The sequence below is a fragment of the Phragmites australis genome, chromosome 24 (assembly GCF_958298935.1).
Source record: "Phragmites australis chromosome 24, lpPhrAust1.1, whole genome shotgun sequence".
Taxonomy (NCBI): domain Eukaryota; kingdom Viridiplantae; phylum Streptophyta; class Magnoliopsida; order Poales; family Poaceae; genus Phragmites; species Phragmites australis.
In genome coordinates, this window is record NC_084944.1 from 17,892,455 (window position 1) to 17,916,990 (window position 24,536).

At 45.6% G+C, this 24,536-nt stretch overlaps 1 protein-coding gene across 5 annotated transcripts; it reads right to left on the reverse strand.

Annotated features, from left to right (window-relative positions):
• Window positions 1-197: 197 nt before the first annotated feature.
• Window positions 198-8,601, reverse strand: LOC133907802 (uncharacterized). Of its 5 annotated transcripts, none has more exons than XR_009908035.1 (3): window positions 8,107-8,601; window positions 6,196-7,325; window positions 198-644 (listed from the first exon to the last, which is right to left on the reverse strand). XR_009908035.1 is itself a non-coding variant. In XM_062349893.1 (2 exons), exons 1-2 carry the CDS (start codon window positions 5,337-5,339, stop codon window positions 550-552), a joined length of 1,293 nt encoding a protein of 430 aa, XP_062205877.1. In that variant the 5' UTR covers window positions 5,340-6,188; the 3' UTR covers window positions 198-549. The 5 variants fall into 5 exon arrangements, 2 of the variants coding, with proteins under 2 accessions (XP_062205877.1, XP_062205879.1); XR_009908034.1 differs by lacking the exons at window positions 6,196-7,325; window positions 8,107-8,601 and adding exons at window positions 1,732-1,890; window positions 4,142-6,188 and having other exon boundaries at window positions 525-644; XR_009908036.1 differs by lacking the exon at window positions 198-644 and adding an exon at window positions 4,367-4,506.
• Window positions 8,602-24,536: the final 15,935 nt, after the last annotated feature.

A 24,536-nucleotide genomic window follows, 5' to 3' on the forward strand; every position in this document is an offset into this window, starting at 1 on the left:
AGCATGAGTTGACATCACAGGTTCACAGGTGCTGCTCATCAACTGTACGGACAAGCTGACAACAGCCAAGCTAGCAGCAGCATCGCTAGTGTGTACAGCAGAACTCCAAAGTACCGCACCTGCAATTCCCCCTGTGCAGTGTTTTAGAACGAGCTATGCATTCAGATTCATGCCAATACTTCATAGCAGCAAGCGTATACCATACCGACCGTTCGGCAAAACTTAGCTTGCCAAAATATAGAGGGCTCACAATTCACAAGTTCACCCACCAATGCCAAGTACCAGCACAAAGATCTTACACACAAACTATAAAAGTCCACGGCAGATGGAGGTGTCCACAGAGCACCCACATATGCTGCCATTTTATTTAGCTACACATAAATTCGCAAAACACACGGACCAGAGGTTTCCATCTAGCTAGCACCTTAATTATTGGATCGCCATTATGTTTACATACTGATTCTTGACACTACTTAATAACAAAAGGAGCTCGGCAGCTGCTCCACCAGGTCAACCAAAACCCTCATAGCCACCACCTCCATGACCTCTTCAGCAGACACAGATCGACCTAGTAGGTCTAGATGTCTCCTCCTGCTCTTCACCTCCAGCATCGTTTCCACCAGCATCACGTCCCCCCGAAGCACCTACCAGCACAGGAGGAAAACAAACATGCTTAGGCCCAATAAGAAGAAAATCAAGCATCGAATGGTGAAACAGTACCGCAATAGGAGCAGGGAGAAGAAATGTTATGCTAGCACTATAAAATAGGATACAGACAAAATATGCACAAAATTACATTTGGCTTTACCAACAGCAACATATTAAGTTCACATACAAGGATAGGGAACATTTCACTACTACCAGTATCCCTTGTAAGAAAACCATAGATAGCTAGCATTCAGACTCCAGATAAAATTCATTCCCTGCATGGTACATAATTGCACTGTTTCTAGAGGAAAATACAGATAAGTGCATTGTTTCCCATTAACTTGGTCAAAGAATACAAAATAGGACATTGATGTGTTAGGATAAACATCCACTGGAAGGATAGCCGAGCGAGCAGCGGCAGCTGCTAGGGGAGGGATTAGATCATTTATCGGGGAGACTTAGAATATTGAGGGAGACTAGATTAATTCTTCATGTTTGATTACAAAAGGTGACAGCCGTGTACCTTATATAGGTCTAACTCTAACAACTCGACTAACTCTAGATAAGATAAGAGTCTAACAAACCAATTTGACTAACAAACTGCTCTCTCGCTACAGTACCATTGTGGGTAATGTTCACACACGTAACTTCACCCCTCATTGCAAGATAGCTCGTCCTCGAGCTGTGGTGGCAGCCATGGTGGTGTAGATCTTCTGTGTGCGCGTAGCAAATTTGGCTAGTTGATGACTTTAGCGATGACACAACATAGTCTCAGATCGGCTGTGGCCACACAAGATCTTTTATGGCTGGAGACTTTGTAGCAAATCCTGTGGCCGAGCTGAGCAGGATCGGTGCGGCTCGGGCGGCGACGTGTGACGGCGAGCGGCGGCTGGAGGCGAGTGACGATCCGACTGGATCCCAATGCGAAGTGAAGGTTGCGACCTGCGACGGTGAGGAAGCCGACGCGGTCGCGGATCGGGCGGAACCGAGCGTTGTTGTTGAAGGAGGTGGCTAGTGCGGCAATGATGGTTGTGGCGGCAATGGAGGTTGTTGCGGTGGCAAACTAACTGACGGTAGACTGACCTGCAAGGCAGCCAATTAGCCTGCTGTTGTTGATGCTTTCTTGTCAATGGCCGCCAACCGCAAAGCCAACTCGCCCATCTGCTCCTTCATGTTGGCCATTAGCTTAGTCAAAGCTTCAATGGCCTACGAAGCCCTTGCCGGAGTCCGAACCTAGCATCTCTGATATCAAATGTTAATGTAAACACTACCAAGAGGATAGCCGGGCGACGTCGGCTGCTAGAGGAAAGATTAGATCATAGATTGAGAAGACTTAGAATATTTTGCCTTATATAGGACTAACTATAACAACTTGACTAACAAACTCTAGATAAGAGTCAACAAACCTCGCGCCACAGTAACGTGGGTACTGTTCACACGCGTAACATGAGGCAAATTATGACCTGAAAACCTTGCAGCACACAGGGCAGTGTGAAACTCAAATCATACGATTACGAAAAAAAATTAGCAGGGGGGTGCACCAAACATTCTGGGAAGCCGGTGCTAACCCAAGGCACAACAGCAGCTGAAAGGAAAATAAACAAAGCATATATCTCATGCTCCTATGAACACGGAACACCACATATTTTGAAAGGGAAAACACTAAGGGCCTGTTTGGATGGGAGGATTGGGATCCAAACTCTAAATCCCAAAAATTCATAGAGTGATTCCTTGCTTTCCGAATTGAAAATCACAGATACACAAAACAAAGATATGAACAGCAATGATTTTGTTAGATGTAGGCGAAATTGAGTTTGATCATGAGAAAAGTGAAGAGATAATGATCAAGAAGTACTTAGTGTTCTTACACAAAAGCTGCATAATCATCTGTACTAAAAAAAGGCATGGAGTACCTTGGAAAGATTGGAAAGAGAGAGATGGAAGGAGAAGTAATTAAGTAGTCTAGACAGTACTGGCAACCTTTTTTTTATGGCGGACATAGTATAAGTACAGAATTTGAGCTATTTCGTTGGCTCTCGTCCAACTTCAACTCACCAAATGTCAATAAAAAAACAAATAATTTAGCAGATATAAGTACTCAGGTGCCTAAACTAAAATGTGAAGCCAGTAATCCTACAGGGGCCATGTGCGATCGAACACCTGGTAGACCACTTGTAGGACTGACAGCATCCCAACACATAGTCACACACCACCATCACCATCACCATCACCATCACCACCACCCAGAAAAAAAACACTAACCAGCAAAGAAGAACAGAGACAAAAAGAAAACAGATACAACCATTTTCTAAGAAAGCACATATTCGCTTAACGAGCATACTGTATCTTAAGCAATAATCGTCTCATGACTCTTAATATGTAGGGATCTTAATCAAATTATCTCATGTCTAATTAATTCCAATCTTATCCCAACAATTTCCTCCGTTCTCTGTCCCAAAGTTCTTTTTCTTGGTTCCTCGTTGTCCCCTCATTCTCTTCCAATACTCACAGCTTCTGCACAAAGTTGCAATGCAGTCCGCCATCGACTGGCACATTATATTTGCTGTTGTCATGGTAGTCTGCATTGCAGCAAGTGGCACAAGCAAGGACAGAGAAAAAGAACAGGTGCGGTAACAAAGAAGGGTTGTGATGCAACTCATGCATGGCGGTAGAGGTGGGACGTGTACGTAGCAAAGCTCGGATGGGCATAGCGGTAGAGCCAAGGGCACGTTGTACGTCAAGCATAGCGGTAAAAGTGTCATACGGGTTGAGGAACAGCTCTGTTGGGCACTGCAGCAGAGCCAACGCAGTGGAGCAGGCTGAGTCTAGCAATGACACCGCAACTTGATGGGTAATATCATTGTTTTCGTCCATAACACATGAGAATTTAATTAGTAACAAAAAAATGACAGATACAAACAAAACTGTCATAAAAAAGAATTATCACAGATCCAAGTGTATTTGGCCTGACAAAAGACTGAAATTTTTATGTTTCTCATGGAACAAAACAATTGAAATTATTTCTGTCAAAACTCTACTATAGACACCAAGCCATTTTGGCAATTCTTACAAAAGAAGAAACAAACTCACCAAACAAGTATTAGTAGAGATAGTTAACTATTCTAAAAAAGTGAACTTCAATCAGTGCAAAATGTTTATTCTAGTGATTTGAAAGCACCAGTTAGGTTGTAGTTCATCAAGTAAGTATACCAACAATCAATGCCCAATGTCATGTTTACTAGAGTTTACAAAAGAAATGCAAACATTGTTAGTGGATTAAGAAAATCTATTTTTGTTCCAACAGATGTGAAATATTCGTATACCAGGTTTCATGCCTACCAATAGGCGGTTTCACAAAATAAACAAAAGTAGCATATATACTGGTATATCTGTTGAGAAAAAAACAATGTACTCGAGTAAAAGTCTTTGTTTAGGCATGGATAAACAGAGAACAAAAACAAGAAGTAAAGGCAAAGGAAGCGGATGTACGCACCTGCGATATAAAAGCTTTTGTACGGAAAAATAGCTACAGAGACATCAGACTCAAAAATCTTCTTGAAGTGCATTGAATTGAGCTGGACTGCAAAGACACCAGATATCATCCATAAGAATACCACATCGTCATCCTCAATGATCCCCAGTATCATGACTGCAGGCCTTCTAGTGGTATGATTATCTGTGGATGGAAGAGCTGCCACTGCCACTGGAAGGTACGCATCCAAATCAATGACCTTGCGCAGTACCCAACTTGGAGCACCCTCAGCATTGGTCTCCCTTGCCCACAAGAGCAGGCCGAACTGCATCACAGCAATAAGGCCTAGCCCCCCATCCTCGACCTTCATAACATGGACATTCCTCCTACAGATATCATTTGTTTCGGGTGGACACTCAATACAATGCAACTTACGTGTGCCACAATCAAATGCAAGGATATGATTTGGCTTAAGAAGCCAATATAAGACATTCCCAACAAGGACACTAGGCCTGGAATCAACCTTAGATCCAAATGGTACTGATGAAATCTTAAATAAGTTCCAGGTCCCCCTCTCAGATGAGTATTCACGGGCATAAGCAGTGATTCCGATGGTGTATACCCAAACTATGAAGAAGGGGCAAGAGTGGTCATTGTGGCCAGCTCGACAAAACACTGCAACTTGGCTTCCGGGCTCAATAGTTAAATTTGGCATGGATACAAAGCGTTTTTCACCAGTCATGGGATCCCACACCAGAATTCTTGTCCAAATTGAGTTAACAAGGATAACATGACTGTGGCGACAGCAGAGGACCTGCCAGTAGGGATCAGGCAGGGAGAAGGCTGCAGCTATGACACGATTCGGAGTGTCCCCATAAGGGAGAAAGTGAGGTATCCTAGTGGAGTTAGTGAAAAAACCAAGCAGGGGAGGCATTTGATGAAATTCATGAAAGCAGCGGAGAAATAAGGTGCTGGTGATCAGGTGGCGCCAGTGCTTACAGACAATTGAGGCACGAAGAATGCAAGAAGGGTGTGGGGGGAGGCGAAGGAAAATCTCAATGAGTACTTCATCCGCCAGGAGGCACATCAGATTGGAGGAGCGGCCCGTGCCCTGATCACTGATTGACTCATTTACGCTGATTGTGTCTTGCTGTGAAAGTGGATTGGGCTTAAAACAGGAGAAGACCATAGCTAAGAAGCGGCATACCATTTTCTTCATCAACAACAGGGTGGGGTGGCAACGAAATTGCAATGTTGAAAGTGGTAGCCGCTAGATGCACCAAGGATCCTTAAGACTTGACTATTTTCCCCAATGTTAGATCCAATGATTTGGTAATAGAAGGAGAATGGCACTGGTTGTGGACGGGTTCGACGATGAAGGAATCGAGATCCGGGATAGATTGATGAGGGGATTATCAAGGTGCCCCTGCAAGTGGCCTCGGAGACAGGCTGAAGAGAGTATCAGCGGCAGATCTGGTGTTGTTGCAATAGGGGACGAGAGTACGAGGATGGAATGGCGAGGGGGATGGCAATGGCGGCACGGTGAGACAGATTGAGGGGGATGTCCCGATTAGGGTTGGAGATAGAAGAGATTAAATAGGAACTTGAGATGATCTCAGCTTTTGAATATCGTAATCCAACGATTGAGAGCTTTCCTACTGGATCCCCCTCATCGGAGAAACCTTTTCCTAATCTTAACAAAAGCTGTATGTTTTACTACACAAATGCGTGACTTTGTAAACAAATATGCTGATCATTTATGATTTTGTAAGAACCAATAATTATAACTTGACAATTAAACCAGACCAATAAGGTAAAAAATAAGGATAGAAAACATTGTACATGTTCCACAGCAAGATTAAGGTTAAGGTACATCGTTAAGATGTAAACGAAAGAATGCAACTTGATTTAAGCATCTAAATGCTTGAAGTAACTATTTTGACACTTAAAGCAGTTCCAACTGAGTGCATTTTCTACCATTTTCCCAATACTATATATCATTTGAAGGAACCAGATGGAAATAGTTCAACAATCAGCAATTGTTATGTGTGCACCTCAAACATGCCAGCATGTACCAGAAGTGTAGCAGCTTGCATAGGGAAGTATGATGCTGGCGTTTTCGCATTGAAACACCTTCCATAGCTGCATTGGCTCCAGCTAGACCATGACGAGCCAATATTTAGCAGAAAATCATATTGCCATCCTCTGTTGGCATAATTGGATGTTCCAGTTGCTGGTATGTGCTAACATCTACATCAAGGATGCTCGATATCATAGGCTCTGAATATTGAAATCAAACTCCTCGGAAGTCGTTCCCATCAAGCAACCAGTTAAAGTCATTACCAACAGCGGTGCTGAGCCACACATATTTAAGCACCTCGTCCAAAGTTAGGGATGCACAGTTATTATTTCTTAAAATCACAAACTTTCTTTCTTATTTCATTGTCACCAATGACATGAAATCAAGCATTTCATGTTAATTGCATTCATGAATAAAACACAGTAGTGAATTATTCACTAAACAGCGAATTCCATGGCAAACAATGGGTCACATTCAGTAATAATATACTCACCAAGGCCCAACCCACAACCGCTTCAGCTGATCTATTACCATATCGGACAGACAAGAAGCTCAACCGTGACTTATTTTGATGAGCTGACAGCTGGTTCTTAAAGGTCTTCATCGATCTTCAAAGTCAGCCTGATGACCTGAACACCATTGTTGCCAAAAGCTGTAAAATTACTTTAAAAACAGAATATTAACCATCAAAGTAGCATGAAGCTATCAGTGATCATGCAAATCATGGAACATCTTGTGTTAATATCACATTATTATGCTGCTAATTTGGAAATACACCTATAGGTTACCTCACTAACAATTATAAACAAAAATATGAATAAGATTGCTTTCAGGAAATCAGTCAAAATATTGTCATTTTACTTTTGCAATCCAATGAAGAGATTTTATTGCATGCTTATATAGTAGTCACCGAAGAATACATTAACACTGAACTCGGGCCATTGCACCGAACAGACAGTGCATCCTCTTGATCTCTATGCATATTGAGCAAGAGTATGTGATACAATGCTGCATCATCCAACTCCAACACAGCATCCAAGCGTAAGACGATTACATGGCCATCCATTACTCTTTGGTTCAGTTGTTAGGTCCACACCCACCTCAGCAATCCACCAATGCAACTACCTAGTAGCAAGAGAGAGAAAATTTAGGTCCAACTGTCAGAAAACAAGCAATGGACGTAAAGGATTAATCCATCTGATCTACCATTATGTTTCAGCAATAGGAAGAAAATAATCAAACTGTCCATAAGTAACAAAGTAAAGCTCCTTAGAACACAAAGATTTTGCTTGACTAGATCTAACTATATTTGGATGGACATAGGACTGAACAAACAAACAAATTTTAATGAACTCACACAAACAACTAGTATTTAGGGTATGGGTCTTCCAATTAAAAGGAAAGAGAGTGCATAGGCAAATATTTCATACAGTGTATATGGTTCTCAGCAAGTTGTACTGTTACGTACTACCTCCGATCCCAAATATAGGTCCATTTAGACCTAGACACAAGAATTAAGGTGAGGGGTACAATGACCCTATTGCCCATCAATCCTTGCTAGAGTTAAGATGAGTGGCAAGTTTATTGCACAAATAAAGTTACATTTAAGTAGGGGCAGACATGGAAGAATGAAATAAAAAGGTGCATTGGAGTTGTAATGGTGCATTTGGGAGAACGCTATATGGACTTTATTTGGGATCGGATGGAGTACTTAATAGAGATGGTTTCCGAGGAGACCACAATCACTCAGTGGCATACTTATTGCATCAAAAGTAACAACAGGAAAACAAACATAACGTATATTCTTATCAAAGATGTAGTTCACCATTTCAAGCATCAATATTCAGCAGCCAACCAAGGAAACAGTAAATTCAGTTCAACCCTCACGGGAATCACACACACGTACCTGTCAAATAGAATCGTGAATAGGGATAAACAGTTTGCATTATCTCACGCGGCAGCGCCATCTTGAACTTCATTACAATGAACTGGAGCATGAAGACGCCAACTGTCGTTTGTAGAAAGATTACACTACCATCCTCATCAGAATCGAGTAATCGGAACCGGGCCATCATCCCGATAGCACCTCCAGCGGAAGGAACATGTCCAGTTCAACAATCCCGCTGAGTTGTCACGGCGGCGAAGCCAAGCTTGCCGCCACCCTAGGACGGCATAACTTGCGCACTCCAACTCTTGCTGAGAAATTCCCCAAAAAAAAAAAAACTCTTGCTGAGAAAATATATAGGATCCGGCCCATGGATCAGAGACAAACTCCTGGTATTCAAGTTGAACTCAAGGATGTAGTTGCTCGTAAGCAACCAGTGCAGCACATTCCCCACAAGAGCAGGCGGACTCATGTCAATGTCCGATAGCTTCTCCATGGACACGATTTCGTTGAGATTTCTACGCCGCGAGCGCGGGATCGCCGCCTCCGCGGAGACTACCGGCTCGCCAAGCCCGAGGAACGCGAAGGCCACGCGGAAGTGGAACTCGCTGTCGCCAGCGGCGCCGCGAAAGTAGCTGGTAGTAGGTTGCGGGCACGGGGACGTCGGCGCGGAAGCCAAATAGGGGGTCACAGACCATGAGGAGATCCCAGGCGGAGAAGGATGAGGCGAGGAGGGCGCGGCCGTTGCAGCCACCGCGGCGGGAGCCGAGGAAGAGCCAGCGGCCCAGGGTGGCGGCTGAGGGAGAAGCGGTCGGCAGGGATCCCCCGCGGGGACGAAGCAGTGGAGGCAGAAGGTGTTGTGGAAGATGCCGAGGAGCGGGGGCGTCCGGTGGTGGGGGCAGTGGAAGCGGCGGAGGAAGCGCGGGCCGGATACGAGGCGGCGCCAGTGCTTGCAGACGAGGGAGAGGCGCGGGAGGCGGGAGGGATGCGGTGGCGGCGCGCCGGAGTCTGGGTCATGAGGCGTTTGGGTGTCGAGGGAAAAAGCAAGAAAGTGTGTGCACCTTCTGAGTCGTCGGAGTGTTTGAGACTCGGACTAACTTAAAAAAACCAAAAAATATCATAAAAAAGTCAGAAAGTGTGGCTCTTTTTAGCTCGACGACGCAGATAAGAGATTAGTGTTTGTCGGAGAGTGTGGTGGGATAGGATGATTCTATTTATATATTTGAGAATGTGATGATTTTATTTATATATAGATGTTTGTTTGGTAGGTAAAATGGAATGAGTCTATTTTGCGCTTTAGATCCACTGTCAGTGACACGTCTCACTCAGGACGGCTGCATTCAGAACCATCTCATCCTATTAAACTCCAACCAAACAGGTTAAAAATAAAATAGATCTGCTCTGTTCCACCCTATTCTACGTACCAAACACTATCTAGGTGTATGCACACTAAAATTTTTCCTTTGGGGTGTCGAGTGGTGAATCGATGTATCCATATGAACTAAGTAATCAATTTACCAAATTTGTATAATAAATGGAATGCTAAACCTCACTCGCTTGAAATGAGGTTAGTCAATCTCTCGAATTGGAATTGATATCCTCATTCTATTTTTTTTCTCAGACTGGAGTTAGGAGTGCCACATATGGATACCAATAGTCTCGGTTAGAAATATAAATCGAATATGTTATGATTTGGAAGCTGATAATGTAAGTCACGAATATTTATTCAGATTATAAGTAAAAGTAGCAACCATATATATTGCATCTGTTAGGGAAATGGTATCACATTAGCCCCACTCTGTGACTTCGGCTGGTCTCAGCTAACCCCAGACAGAAAGTAACCGGTAGAATAGGAGAGTTATTCTGTAGGTATGGAGCCAAAAGGACAGTCGAGGCGAAGCAATGAGCCTGAAGGCCAAAGCCCGAGCCACAAAGACGAAGGTTGCCAAAAATGTCGGCGAAGGATGATGATAGAAGGAATGTAGCTAAAGGGACAACAGATACAAAGCGAGGAGCCCGAAGGCTAAAGCCTCGGTTTGTGAGGATGAAGGTCGCCGAAAGCATCGACGAGGGATGACATGCTACCTGATGTGGGACGAAGGGCTCAGAGGAATGAGGCCGGAAAAAGGCTCGAAGGTAGCCGTTGTCTAAGTCATCGAAGGGCCAACTGACATGTGTAATGTCATGTGATAGTACAACCTATAATAGTGTAATGAAAGAATATCCTGAGGATATTCATGTGAATCTGGGCGGTTGAGGCATAGTCATAAATACCCTGCCCAATTGATGTGATGGAGTGAATAGTTGGTATTCCAAAAATATACATGTTTACTATGTTGTGATTTAGATCCTAACATTTGACGCCATTCATGGGGATGGAACCCATGACTATATGGAGAGAGAGGGAAATCGCAAGTCATGCCACCGAAGATTAGGAAGGGAAAGGCAAAGAAGACAAAAGATTCTGAAAATGGTCAGGTAGGACAAGAGCAGCCAAAAGTGGATGGAGGGACAAAGGAGGTCCATCGTGAGGCTAAAACCCAAGTAGATCGAGAAGCTGAAGCCCATGATAACAGTGAAGCCTGGTACAAGCGTCAGGCGAAAGGCAGTGAAGTAGGTATAGGAGCTCATAGAAGAACTTAGGTCCCTTCGCCAGTCCATGGCATCTCAGCAGGGACCATCAGGGGGCATATCGAAGATCTGAACCTAGAGGTGATACCCAGGCAGGCTTCAAAGGAGCCCATTCGTCCATGAGGAGTAGACCCTAATTCCCACTGTCTCTAGGCTTCAAGGTGTTGTGCCTCCACTTGTACAATGGTGAGACTAACCCCAAGGAGTTTGTGATGAGCTTCAAGGTTGGAGTAGAGTAATTGTTGGGGGTGGGGATGACACCACTATGGCCATGGCCTTCGCCCTTTCTATAAAGGGGATACCCATCTCCTGGTACACCTTATTACCTCCGGGAAGAATTTACTCTCGGGAGAAACTTCATGAACCTCTCTTCTCACATTTCCAAAGAAACTATGCTGCTTCGGTCACAGTGGGAGATTTATTTGTGGTAAGGTAGATGGAGGGTAGGAGATTAAAAGAGTAAATCTGATGCCTCATGTGAGTGAAGTGCCAAGCGAAGGGTCATACAGCTCGGCAAGGGCTCTAGGTAGGTGCATTGGCCTCGCGCCTAGCTCAACAGCTGATCAAAAGTATGGACAAACTGTTTGCTAAGATGGAGGAGTACTTCAGGGTGAAGGAAGATGATTTGCGGAGACACTCCAACTGACAACCTTAGGAGCCCTGGAGCCATCGACCTAAGAACAACAATAGATCCTGTTGTGGGAAAATAGACCAGCTTGAGGATAATGGTTGGCAGTCGCTATCAAAGATCCCTCCAGAACCTTTGGCCTTCAGACTTGGCAGGAGGCCCTATTCCCAGAGGCTGCGAACCACCTCTTCGGCTCGTACATGGCCCTCTGAAGGCTAAAGGTGCGATCAGTCTCCAGAGATAATACCAGGAAAGAAAGGACACCCCCTCTGCAGCCAACCTGACACGAGGTGACGAGTGATAAATGCCAGTGCAAGTGATGTTTATCCTGACACCCCAACATGATGCAAGCCGTCCTGACACCCCCGGCAGAGCGGCGCTGGGCCATAATTGGCAACCGGCTCACCCCTCAGGGGGGTAGGCACCACAATAGTTACCACGGTAGATATTTATCTTCTATGTAAGGTGAAAGGTAGTTATCCAGGATAAGGCCTGGTAATTCGGCTAGGTCCTAGATATTTGTACACATCGTGATAACTTATACAATAAGTTATGTATGCCCTATAAATAGGGGGCCGTGGTCATCTGGGAGGAGGAGACCCCTGGGGGAAGGATTTTTTCTCCTCTGATCAGATGTAGAAACTCCTCTTATAACTATTTGATACACACCATAAGCAAAAGCACAGGATGTAGGACTGTTATCCGACTAGGAGGCCCGAACCTAGTAAAATCTCTTATGTTCTTAGGTCCATCACAGATACACCCCTTCTCTCGCTCTCTCCTCCTAGCTCACTGCTGTCCCTAAGCTTGAGCTTCCTCGTTAGAAGAGGCTCTCACCGTACTCTGTTCGCGCAAGACATCCTCTTGCGCCAACAGATCCCAAGGAAGAGATAAGGACAACAGGCCGAAGGGGCACCATCAGTCCCAAAAGTGCAGAGAACACATAAACTTTTCTCACTCGAGAGGTCAGAAGTGGAATGTGTCTAGCATTGGTGATGGGCAAGATAGAGGGTCACCGAGCGACAGAGGTAGAGTCAGGCACTTGGGGTGCAGTGGTGGCCACACTAGAGCATTCTATTGTGTAGTGCATGGTGAAGATGCTGGCCACACCACCAAGATGTGCCTGCACATTGTGGCATTGAGAGAAGGTCTGCATAGGCAAGTTGTGGGGTCGTATGACTCCAACCATGCTCTCGAGCCTTGGCCATTGTATCACCCGAAACCCTTACGAGTTGTCAGTGCATCGCAGTATCGACGATCCTTCGATGCATCGCTTCTGGCACCTCCTCCAACATATCAACCACATCCTTTGAAATGGGAAGAAAATTACCAACGACAATATCCCCCATCGACCGTGTTGCCACCCCTATCACCTCGCATGGCCATAGAGGCCTTGTCAGATGGGACCCGCTTGGTGCAGAGCGGGGGCGTCCCATGGTGGTGGAGTGGAAGTGGTGGAGGAAGCACAGGCCAAATACGAGGCTGCACTAGTGCTTGCAAATGAGGGAGAGGCGCGGGATGCGGGATGGGTTAGGAGGGATGCGATGGAGGATCACAAGCAAGACGTCGTTCGGTAGCGGTGGCGGTGCGCTGGAACCTAGGTCTTGAGGTGTTTGGGTGTCGATTGGTGAATCGGTGTTTCCTTACGACTAGGTAATCAATTTACCAAATCTGTGTAACTAATGGGATGCTAAACCTCACTCACTTGAAACGTGGTTCGTTAATCTCTCGGATTCAGATCGATATCCTCATCTTATATCCTATTCTAATTTTTTTCCTCGGATCTGAGTTAGAAGTTGTCACGGCCCAGAGTTTCTAAACATGTAATTAAGTGCTAATGGGCATCATTAGCATCATTTGTTTTTGTTTTGAGTAGTATAGACATGCAATGTGGATTAAACCGAATTTGGTTAAACCAGGTTTAACTGATGCGTTGTAAAGCATCTCCCAAAACTTCTATGGAACATAGGGCTGGTGATAATTTTAGAAATTAGTATATGCCAGGAGAAGAATATAAATGAAATTTCCCAAATTTTTGGGAAATATTTAGAAGGCATAAAAATTATCACAAGTTGGAAAAGATAGCATCTTTGAACAATTTTTATTCAAAATTGGCTCAAGCATTCTGGGTCAAACAAGTTCAAATGGGTTCCTTATGAATTTTAGTTTGAAACAAAATTTGTTTTACCAATTTTGGACCTTGGGAAGGTATTCAAATGGATGGCTAAAGTAGTGGAGATATTTTGCCGGCCGGTTACTGTTCATAGGGCCCGCTTGTCATCCCCCCCCCCCCCTTCGGTTTCTCTGCTCTCTCTGCCGACCCCTATCACAGAGCAAGCAGCGGCCGCCCTTGTTGACTTCGGTGGCCAGGCCACGTCGTCGGAAAACCAGGACACGGCACCGTGTCCTTATCCTCCCCTCCCTGCCCTCTGCTTTCCTTTCTCTCTCTGCTCCTCCTCTTGCGCGGCCGGCAAGCAGAGCGCAGAGCACACACACACGCACTGGCCACCGGCCAAATCACTATGCCACCGACGGCCTCCACCGAGCCCGGGCTAGGAGAAGCGCAGAGGAGGGTCGCCGAAGCTCTTCCCCACCGTTTCCCCTCCTTTCCCGGCGTTTCCCGCGCGGATTGAGCTCGACCGAGTCTTCTCCCTCAACGCCAGCAGCCTCCTCTCCACCCCTCTCCGTCGCCCCGCTATTCTACAGCCTCACCGGGCCAACCCGCTGCACGGTGAGCTTCCCCATGCTCCTGTACACCTTATGCGTGCGCCGTCTTCCCTCCGTCCCGTCGCTGGCGCGGTGGTCCGCGATGGTCGAACCGCCGCCACCTCCCCGCGCATGCCGCCAGCCGTGCCGCCGTCGAGCTCGTCAGCCAGGAAGCACGCCATTAGGTCCACGCGCTCGTGTAGAACGCGTAGGTGTGCTCGGCCGGGCTTATTACGCCGCCATCTTGCCGCCGGCGGTCTAAACCGAGCCGCCGCCGTGCCCGTTCCGCTGTGCGCCGCCGCTCGCCGCGCTCCGGCCATCGCCGGTGTCAACGTGTGCCCCCACTGAGTCCACGTGCCTCCCCTGGTGGTGTTGCTGCCCTCCCCAGCTACCGGCGTGGCGCCGCTCGCCGCCGGCGGGCGCGGCCCGAGCCGCCGGCCGTCTCAGCGCCTTTGGCGCCTGGTTGTTTTGACCTGGGGTCAAACAGTCGGCCCCACTGGTCAGTCCCTGGGTTAGCCGGCCTGGGGTAGAAAAAGGTTTTAGGGATTTTAATATTCGGTAAATGGAATTTTGAATTGTTTTCCAATGTATAAATTCGGCTGAAACATTGTAAAATACATAAGAAATTATGTAGAGCTCCAAAATTCATGAAACTAATTTTGTTGGCTTTATTATGACATGATCTATCCGTAAAAAATACCAATGGCTATGAAATGTGTGCTGTGAATTATTGAATTAATGAAATATGTCTAGGCTTTGATAATTCATAGTTAAAGTTTGGTATTTCCAAAATTGATGAATCCAATTTTGTTTTTCTTGTTTTAATACCCCCTGTTCAGCAAAAATAATCACCCACATGTTAGATGTTGTTACAATTCTATATAGGGTTAAGCTTAATTAATCCTAGAAGTGTTCAAACGTTTAACAGTAATCCCACTTAAGAAAAATCTTCGATGCTTTATAACTCATGCCCTGACGATTTGCACTGTTATCGCATTCTATGGAGCACCCTTCATTTCATAACATTCATATTCATTACATTGCACGCGTTATTCTTTTAGGGAACTTCGACCCGGCGAGCGAGGCGAACGAGGCTGTCCCCGGAGGTTCCCGCAGTGGTGATCGTGACTCGGGTAGTGTCGGGCAGCAGTCAGGGCAGCAAGGCAAGCATCTATCATATTGCACCGTGTCAATTCGAAATCTAATATGTTATCTACGCTTATGTATACATTGCATGTGTCGGGTACCGAGTTGGGTAGAACCTATACTGATGCATTATCCCATTTCGGTCACGTGTCATGTGTTGTTCCTAGGAGCCCAGTGGTGTCGTCGAGGTCTAATTATAGTTCGCTATGCTTAGTGGTACTTAGGCTTTCCGGTAGAAGTCGACGACGGCGTCCACCGTTGTCGCGAGCCTAGGGCTTATTACTTGTTCACACTTGTGGTTGTGTTGATGATGAGTCGGTTTGGTGAGTGGTGAGTTGAGACGAGATGTGGGCGGTGTTAGGGGTGTCATCTGCTCACGAGGAGTCCTCAGGCAGTTCGGGGAGGGAACCCGGACACCGTAGACCGCTTGCACCGGTTAAGCACCGACCATCGGTGTAGTCGGCTTTAACACTTACCTTACTCACCACATGCTGATATAATGGTAGGCAAGCTGATTACCTTCGCAGACGTGGTCATGTGGGCCTCGTCATAGACGGTGTGAGTCCGGTTTGAGTCCGGGCTTTTAGCGATATTCGTTTGCTCGGGGAGTAGTTCTAATACTGCCGCGCCGAGCTATGGTTGATCCACATGGTTAGGTCTGGTTGGGAAAGGTTGTCACGGGTACCCCCTTGTGTGCATCTTAGCGGGTGGCACAAGCCGTATGGTCCCTGTGTCGTGTGGGTCCAGGAGTATCCCCCTGCAGGATGTATAATCAGTTCGAGCTGCCGCACTCTCGGTCATGAGCATTGCTATCGCTTATCTCCACCGAGCGACCATGTTTTGGTCGTAGAGTTTCGAGGTGGGTTGTGGCATGGTTGGTTTAGGTGGTTTGGTCGGTATGTGGTCGGTGGTTTGGTGGTAATGGTTTACTCTTATACACTTGTTGTTTATACATCTGTTCTGATCAGTTGGTTGGCAGGGTTTGAGTTGGTGGTTGGTTAAGTCAGTTGCTTACACCTAGAGTCTAGGTTGCTTACCGCTTAATGAACTTAAACATGTCTTAATCCTTGCTACAGCTTTAAATGCATGATACTTGGAGTCGAGAATATATATACTCATACTGTGTAAGACTTGCTAGTACCTTCGTACTAAGGGTACTGTCCTTAAGTTTTAGGTTCACAGGTTGGCGAGAAAGAGGCAGTGTTCGGCTACTCTTTTGTTGTATAGGTTTATCTTCCGCTGCGTAGTTGTTGTTGTTCCTCTTTTGTTGTAAATTGTGGAAGCAGTTGCATGTTTAAGTATCGTAATACAGCTTAATTACTTGCTCTCTATTAAACTGTGTTGTGATATTTGAGTTGGAAGGCATGTGTTCCGATCCTGGGCACAAAACACATGCCGAGACTACCGGAATGGTATTCTGGTTAATCGTCGAGGTTGTGATTATGAATAATGATCCTCCTGATGATTAATTAGAATACTATTTGGACGGTTCCTCACAGAAGTGTCGGATATATATATATGAATACCAATAGTCTCAGTTAGAAATATTAATCGAATATGTAATGATTTGGATGTTGACAATGTAAGTCATGAATATTTCTTCAGATTATAAGTAAAATTAGCAACCCTACATATTAATCTATTATGATCCTTCAACCATTCAATGTGTCCAAAACTCAAGAACATTAAAAGTACAATAAGCGAATTAGCAATATACTTGTCACACCCCATATTTGTGCATATTCATATTTACATGCACTTCGTAACCATTCATGAGCATTTGGATTAATTTTATGCAAGTTTTAATTGGTTTGAATTCAAATTGAATTAAAAAGAGAAAATCACATGAAATGATAAAATGCAAATAAATGAAGTATTACAAAGGAACTCACTTTTTAATCATATAACATAGGGTTGGAAATAATCTTATAATTTATTACATCACATTAGAAGAATATTAGTGAAATTTTTCAGATTTTTGGGAATTTATTTGAGACCTTAAAAATTGCTTGATGTTTGAAAAGTAGCCCTAGCTGGAAAATTTAGTTTGAAATATAGATGGGCTATTGAGGTTAATCCTTTTAAAATGGGTTAACCATGAATTATGGAAGCTACAGAAAAAGTTTTGTGAATTTTGAAGGCTTCTTGAACCTCTGTTTGAGCAGAGAGAGAGGGAGGGAGGAAAAAATGGCGCGTGTCTTTTTCTTTTTACCGTGGGCCCACATGTCATCAACCGGCTCTCTCCCGTTCGACCTGGATAGAGCTCGGGAGTGGTGTGACCATTGATGTTTGCCAGCCATGGGCGGTGCCCTAGCTCCCCTCAGCCTTAGCCCCTCCCGGTTTGCTCTCTTCACTCCCTTCTCTCCCTCCCCTCCTTCTCCCTCTACCATGTGTTGCACAAAGGGCAGCCGAGTAGAGCCGCTTGCTGAATCCCAAATCCATCACCACCATTACAAATCTGCCATTCAGAGCACCAGATACGACACACCTAAGACATGAGGACTTATGAAGAAGGTCGCATGACGCTCCACCGATCAATTTCTGACGTCTCTGTGCAGAAATTCACGCACCATCGCCTTCTTCCTCGTCTCTGGCGAGCCGATCTACCCCTCACCGCTGTGCCACCTCTATTCTATCCCATTACCCCAATACCATCCACGGCGATCGGGATCCTCTGGAGTTGCCACTGGGAACTGCAAAGAGCTATAGTGGAGTGCATTAGGAGCACTCCACAACCGTTGATTTGGAGATGGATGGATTGGATCAACTGCTACATTGTTGCTACAGTACCCAGCGCTACAGTGCAAATCCGTGTGGCATTAGGATCAAACACTGCTGCTACAGTACTCACAGTAAACGGTGATTAATTAATGCTGAGGATTGTAGCAACATACTCATATTGCTGTGCCACACAGTAATCCTCTGCATTAATTGTCATTAATGTAGAGGATCCATGTCCCATCCACGGTAAGTTCCCCCATTGGCTACTTTTTCTAGAGCGCGTATTGTCTCTCCTTGCGCCCAGCGACGACGTGGTCAGTAGCGCAGATCGAGTGCCACCATGCTGACGCGCTCGTTGTTGAACACCTCTGTTCAAGCCTACTGGCCATGATCCACTAAGTTGGAGTCTCCTTCGTGCGCTCGTTCCTCCACTGCCTCCCTTGGCTCGGCCGCTATGCCGCTCGTCGTCTGCGAGGGGCCTGCTAGTTCCGCTGCCATGGTTGCCCCTATGCGAAGCCGACCAGGTGAAGTTGGCCTAGGTCAGCGTGGGCCCCAGCCTTGTCTCTTGTCTCGATGGCTAGAATTCGGCCAGTGTAAAAAGAATTTGGCGCTTTATTTATTTTGGATAAATAAGAAAAGGAGAAAATGAATTATTGTATGATTAGTAAATCAGTTGAAACTTTTAAAAATGTGTAGAAAAAAGAATATTTCTCTGAAAAGTGCAAAGTAAATTTTGTTAGATTTTTATGATCATGTTCTACTGTGTAAAAATGTTGGTGCTCATGTAAATTGTATTTTAATTCCTGTTTTGATTTAATTATGTTAAATCTTGTATAAATCACTATTAAATCATGGTATGTCTAAAATTGGTAAATCCTGTTCCATTAATTTTTTTAAATAGAGTAATTTCTAGGAAAAATATTGTCCTGAATGTTAGATGAGTTTGGCCCATTTTCTTAGCTTTATGTTTGGTGTCACATTGTTAACTTCTATAAATCTAGGGGTGAGACCACTTCTGAAATTTCTTATTAGAGTATCCCTACACATGAAAAATAGTGAATGGCATGTCAAGTTCTTTCTTAATGTCGACTTCATTTTAATACGTGTTCTTTTATTTTATCGATCTTTTGGACAACACCTTGATAAATCTTTTATACCATGAGCTTGTATGTATTACTTTACATAATTATTATTCTATTATGTTGTTTACTTAGTGCACTACCTTCATGTGCATTTTTGTGGCTTTTGGATCACTTCGCATGTCATTTCATTCATACTCATCGCATTGCATGCACTCTTTCTTATGTCCGAATCCACCACGCGGCATCCGTGTTTGTACTTTTCATATACCCGAATATGGTAAAGATGAGCTGAATACTTTTTGTAGCCATGACACTTTGGCTTTAACGTCTATGGTGTGAGCGGGAGGGCTTGTAGAGGCACTTGAGGTTGCTCCGGGAGTGGAGTGAATGGCCTCCGCATTGAGAGGCGCATGCTCTAAATGGTTGGGGCTTAATTGGGAAAGGTTATCACAGGTACCCGCTCTTGCAATATGATGGGTTGCTTGACTTGCATGATCTCATGTCGTGTGGGTAAAGAAGTACCTCTGCAGGGTGTAAAATCAATTCAAATTGCCACACTCTCGGTTATGGGCATGCTTAATGTCCATGCACATCAATCGTAGAGTTTCCGATGTTTTGGGCGAATGTGGTTATGTGTGGGATGAAATGAGGTGGATCTTTATGTCTTATGTTGAGAAGAGCATATGTGGTCATATGTGGTTTGAGATGATATGGTTCCTTTATGTTCTATGTTGAGGTGACCATGTTCAAATGTTTGTTTATTCTTATTGACGATGAATAATGTATAGTTACCATATCCAAGCACCATAAGATTTTCCATGATTCTAGGGATATATCTCTATCTCTGAATGAAAGGAAACTACTCATAGGTACCCAAGACATCCCGTAATTGAGAAGGTTTATCTCCAAGAACATGAAAAAGGACTCTAGAGGACGTACGACATCCCCATATATATACGGTGCTAAGGGGTCCTACAGAGGACAAGCCAATAGAAGTCATTAGAGCCCAAAAAACAAGTCATTACGAGAGAAAAATAAGCCAACAGAAGTCGAGAAGGAAGTCACCGACTAGGTTTAGATCTATCTAGGCTAGCTACACACCCCCTTGTAACAGGCTTAGATCAATACAAGATAAATATGGCGTAGGGTTATTATCTTCAGAGAGGCCCGAACATGTCTAAAAACCCTTGTGTGTTCCCTTGTGATTTGTTTACTTTATGCATCCCCTATTTTCTTCAACAAGTTATGTTCTTATGATCATGATAGAATAGCATAAGGGTAAGAGTTATGTTAGATGCTCACATGTTTATGTTGTCAATCGCTTTTCGCATAATTCAACTTAACCTTGTGGCTAACTCCTTGCTATTCATCCAATGCATTTTCCTTTGAGTCAGGACTATATATACCATAAGAGTTAGTCTTTCAAGTAACTTCGTACTTAGGGAGGGCCACGAGTAGCCGGTCTTGGCACCCAGAGGGGTCAAACAGCTACGCCTGATGCCTCAAAGCTTCATCGGATTCCCCCACATGCCATAAGGGAGCACAGAGCAGGAGATCATGGAGGCAACACTGTGTAATACTAGCATCAGGTGGATGAGGCCAATAGACAAATGCAAGAGTTGCACGAGGAGCTCATGTCTCTCTATCAGTCCATCTCCTCCCATCAGAGGCCTTCGAGAGGACTTAGCGATAGCCGAAACCCTAAGCCAATTCACCACCGAGGGTTAGAGGAGTCTTAGCAGCAGTGAACAATAGACCAAACTTCTCCGCTATTTTCAGGCTTGCAGATGCGGTTGTGGCCCCCGTGATTCAAGATGCCCCGGTTGCACTTGTACAATGGGGAGACTGACCCGAAGGAGTTTGTGATAAGTTTTGAACCCGGAGTAGAATCCACGGGGGGAGACGAGGCTACCATGGTGAAGGCTTTCGTCCTAGCCATTAAGGGAATTACGCCCTCATGGTACACCTCCCTCCCGCCAAGGACGATAATCTCCTAGGAACAGCTTCGGGAGGCCCTCTTCTCGCATTTTCAAGGCAGGTACGCGGCCTTGGTGATCTTAGGAGATATGTTCACCGTAAAGCAGAAGGAGCTCAAAAGCTTGAAGGAATTTGCCTAACATTTCATGTGGGTGAAGTGCCAGGTGAAGGGTATTAATGACAACACAGTGATAGATGCTGCATGATAGGGACTGCGTCCAGGGGCTTTGGCATCGCATTTGGCGTGGAAGCTGATAACGGACGTGGGTGAGTTATTAACTAAGATGGAAGAGTATTCAAGGGCCGAGGAGGATGAGCTTTGGAGGCACGCTGGTAGGCCAACCTCTAAGACCTGAAGATACAAGACAGGAGAGGAAAAAGCATCTCATGGAAAGGAGAGGGAAAAACACCCGAGGGAAACCCATCGGTCCTCTGACAAGCACAAGACTCATCACCGCCATTTTCGTTAGCCAAGGGGCTACGAGTGGGGGGGGGGTGCTCAACATCGAGGAGACACATGATCGAAGCAAGTTGAAAAGTGGAGGCTTGACGAGGGGTTGGGGCTATGGTTCTGAAAGGCCTCAACTGCTATACTGCACAGTGCAAGATGAGGACGCCAGCCACACGAGGAAGTTGTGTCCTCATGTAGTGGCCTTGAAGGAGGGGCTACACCGACAGTCATCCGGACCTCTCGGTTTTGGGTCTTCACACAATGCTCAAACGGTGCATCACATGGAGGTGCAGGGGCATCTAGCTTCAGATCAACCCCTGTGTACTCCCATCCCCCTACTACCCAACTACTTGGATTGAAGCCCATCCCTCTTAACATTCGTAGACGCCTGAGTCGCCGCCTCCACCAAATAGGATGGCCATTGAGGCCCCTCTTGAGGGGTGAGATCCATCCGTAATGTGGAAGGTGCTAGAATTGTAATATTAGCCATATAGGGAGGAGGTAGTTACGATTTTGAGTCCAAGAGGTAGCAAAGGGAATACATGTGTAGGGTTAACTATGTGGGAACTAGTTCCCCAGCAGTCAAGTCTTGATGGTCACACCAGCCAATCACTTTCTTCGAGGAGGATCTCCAGGTTCACGACTACCCTCATATGGACGCCTTCATTATTTTTGTTAAGGTATCTAGATCGGAGATACGCATGGTGTTAATCGATGTGGGGAGTTTATCTGACCTCTTGTTTGCGAAAGCTTTCGACTAGATGGGGATTCCTAGGGGTCGCCTATGGCTAACAGGAACCCCACTGCAAGGTTTCCAAGGAATGCGAGTGGAAGCATTGAAGGATCACCCTCCCGATATCCTTCAGCAAGGGGGGAGGAGTGCGGATGGAGGACTTCCTATTTGACATGGTCAATGTACCCTATTAGTACAATGCCATCTTCGGGTGGGGGATGATGTCCAAGTTTGACGCCGTGGTACATCATGGTTATCTATGCAAGAATATGCCTGATCCAGGGGTATCATCTCCATCTGGGAAGACCAAACCACGGATCACAAAATAGAACACGGCTATGCTCTAGGTCAGCGAAGGGTGCATACATTGTTTGAGGCAGTCATGAAGGAGAAAGGGGGCACATTGCCAAAGGCTAAGCCTGAAGGAAACATCAAGCGGATCCCACCACGTCCCGAGGATGAAAGAAAATGCGTGCATATAAGCGCGGAGTTTCCACCTGAAGAAGAGATGAAGCTCCTGGCTGCTCTTTGGGATAACGAAGACATTTTTGCATGGTCTCCCCTGGACCTTCTAGGAGTGCTAAGAGAACTAATAGAGCATTATCTGAACGTGGTCCCATAAGTAAAACTGAGGAAGCAAAAGGTTCGGAAGATGTCTACTGATCACCAGGATGCTGCGAAGGAGGAGGTTAAGAAACTTCTTGAACCTGAGGTGATTCACAAAGTCATGCACCCAGAATGGTTGGTGAACCCTGTATTGGTGAATAAGCACAATGACAGGTGGCACATGTGAGTGGACTTCACCAATTTGAACAAGGCGGGCCTAAAGGATGATTTCCCACTGGCCAGGATGAACTAATTAGTTGATGCCACCACTAGATCAGGACTCATGAGCTTCCTCGATGCATATTCCAGATACCATCAAGTTTGGATGGGTGAAAAGGACAAGGCCAAGACGAGCTTCATCACACCCTCAGGGACCTATTGTTATGGTCGGATGCCCTTGTCCTACGCAACGCTAGGGCCACCTTCACAAGGCTAGTGAGCAAAGTGCTTTGTACCCAGCTGGACCGCAATGTGTCCATATATGTTTATGACATTGTGGTCCGAAGTAGGTGCGAAGGGGACCATGAGGTGGATTTAGAGGAGACATTTGTCAATCTTCGGAAGGAAGGCCTACGGCTAAACCAAGAAAAGTGTGTTTTTTTTTTTTGCGAAAGCTTGGGGACCAATCTATGCTTCGCGTTGGTCGACCATCCACAGTCCAATGGGGTGGTCGAGAGAGCTAACTGAGGCATTTCAATAGCGGTAGCTAAGCAGCTGATAGGGTTACCTAAGGAAAAATGGGTAGAGGAGTTGCCAAAAGTCCTATGGTCCCTCCGCACAATGCTCACTCGGCCCACGGGCTTCATGCCTTTTCATTTATTCAGGGACGAAGCACTGACCCCGGAGGAGGCTTGGGTCAAATCTTTACAGGTTGTGTCAACAAGCCCTAACTATGGGACTCCGTTGTAGGACCTGGTAGAGGGGACTCGCCTAGTAGCTACCGCTAACCTAGCGAAGTACCAAGAGGGGACCAGGCCTTGGGTCTCTAAGAAAATCGTTGGCGTAGCATACTAGCCCGGGGACCTAGTGCTTTGGTGCAAGCTGAACCATGTGATAGTGCGAAAGCTTTAGTCTAAATGGGAAAACCCATCCGTTGTAACAGAATCGTATAGATGAGGCTCATACCGCCTAGCCACATTAGACAGTAAAACGCTAATTCACACTTGGAATGCGGATTCGCTCTGCAAATACTGGGTCTGAGGACTAGCCTTCGTACTCCCCCTAAGATAGGTAAGATTAGCTAGGGCCTTTACTTTTTTGCAAAAATGTATATAAGTACCATCGGAGCTATACTCTTTTCCTTGCAGCGGAAGCCCCACTATGGGGTGCAAGGTTTTTAACAAGGTAGCCTCCATATGTATCTCCCAAGCTCCTCTGTTAGGGCTACCTTCTCTTTCTCAAGGGCCGCTTTTTCCTCCCCAAAGATGACCACAGACTCCTCTGGGGCTTCCTTCGTACTCTCTCTGTTTCAAGAGTAGCCTCCAGGTCGAGCCTTAGCCACTTTTCCTCTTCCAAGGCAGCGTTTGAAGCACGTTGTCATTTCTTCTCCCCTTCCAAGGCATCATCTCAAGCATGCCACCTCTTCTTCTCTTCCTCTAGAATACCCTCCGCTGCAACCCGTGGCTTACGCTCCTCCTCAACTTTGGCCCGGAGGTCGTTGACTTCCTTCTAAGTGTGAAAGCACTTGGCCTCGGCTATGTCAAGTTGGCTCTTGCTATGGCAAAAAATCATCCAAGCACCGCATGCCAGAACCATCCTTTTTATAAGCAA

What these genes read in the sequence shown, in the direction of transcription:
- LOC133907802 (XM_062349893.1), bottom strand. Translation starts at nt 5,339, where the DNA reads ATGAAGAAAATGGTATGCCGCTTCTTAGCTATGGTCTTCTCCTGTTTT. An exon ending in CAAAAGCTTTTATATCGCAG is followed by an intron (nt 645 to 4,141) that starts GTGCGTACATCC and finishes CTGTGCTGGTAG; the next exon opens with GTGCTTCGGGGGGACGTGAT.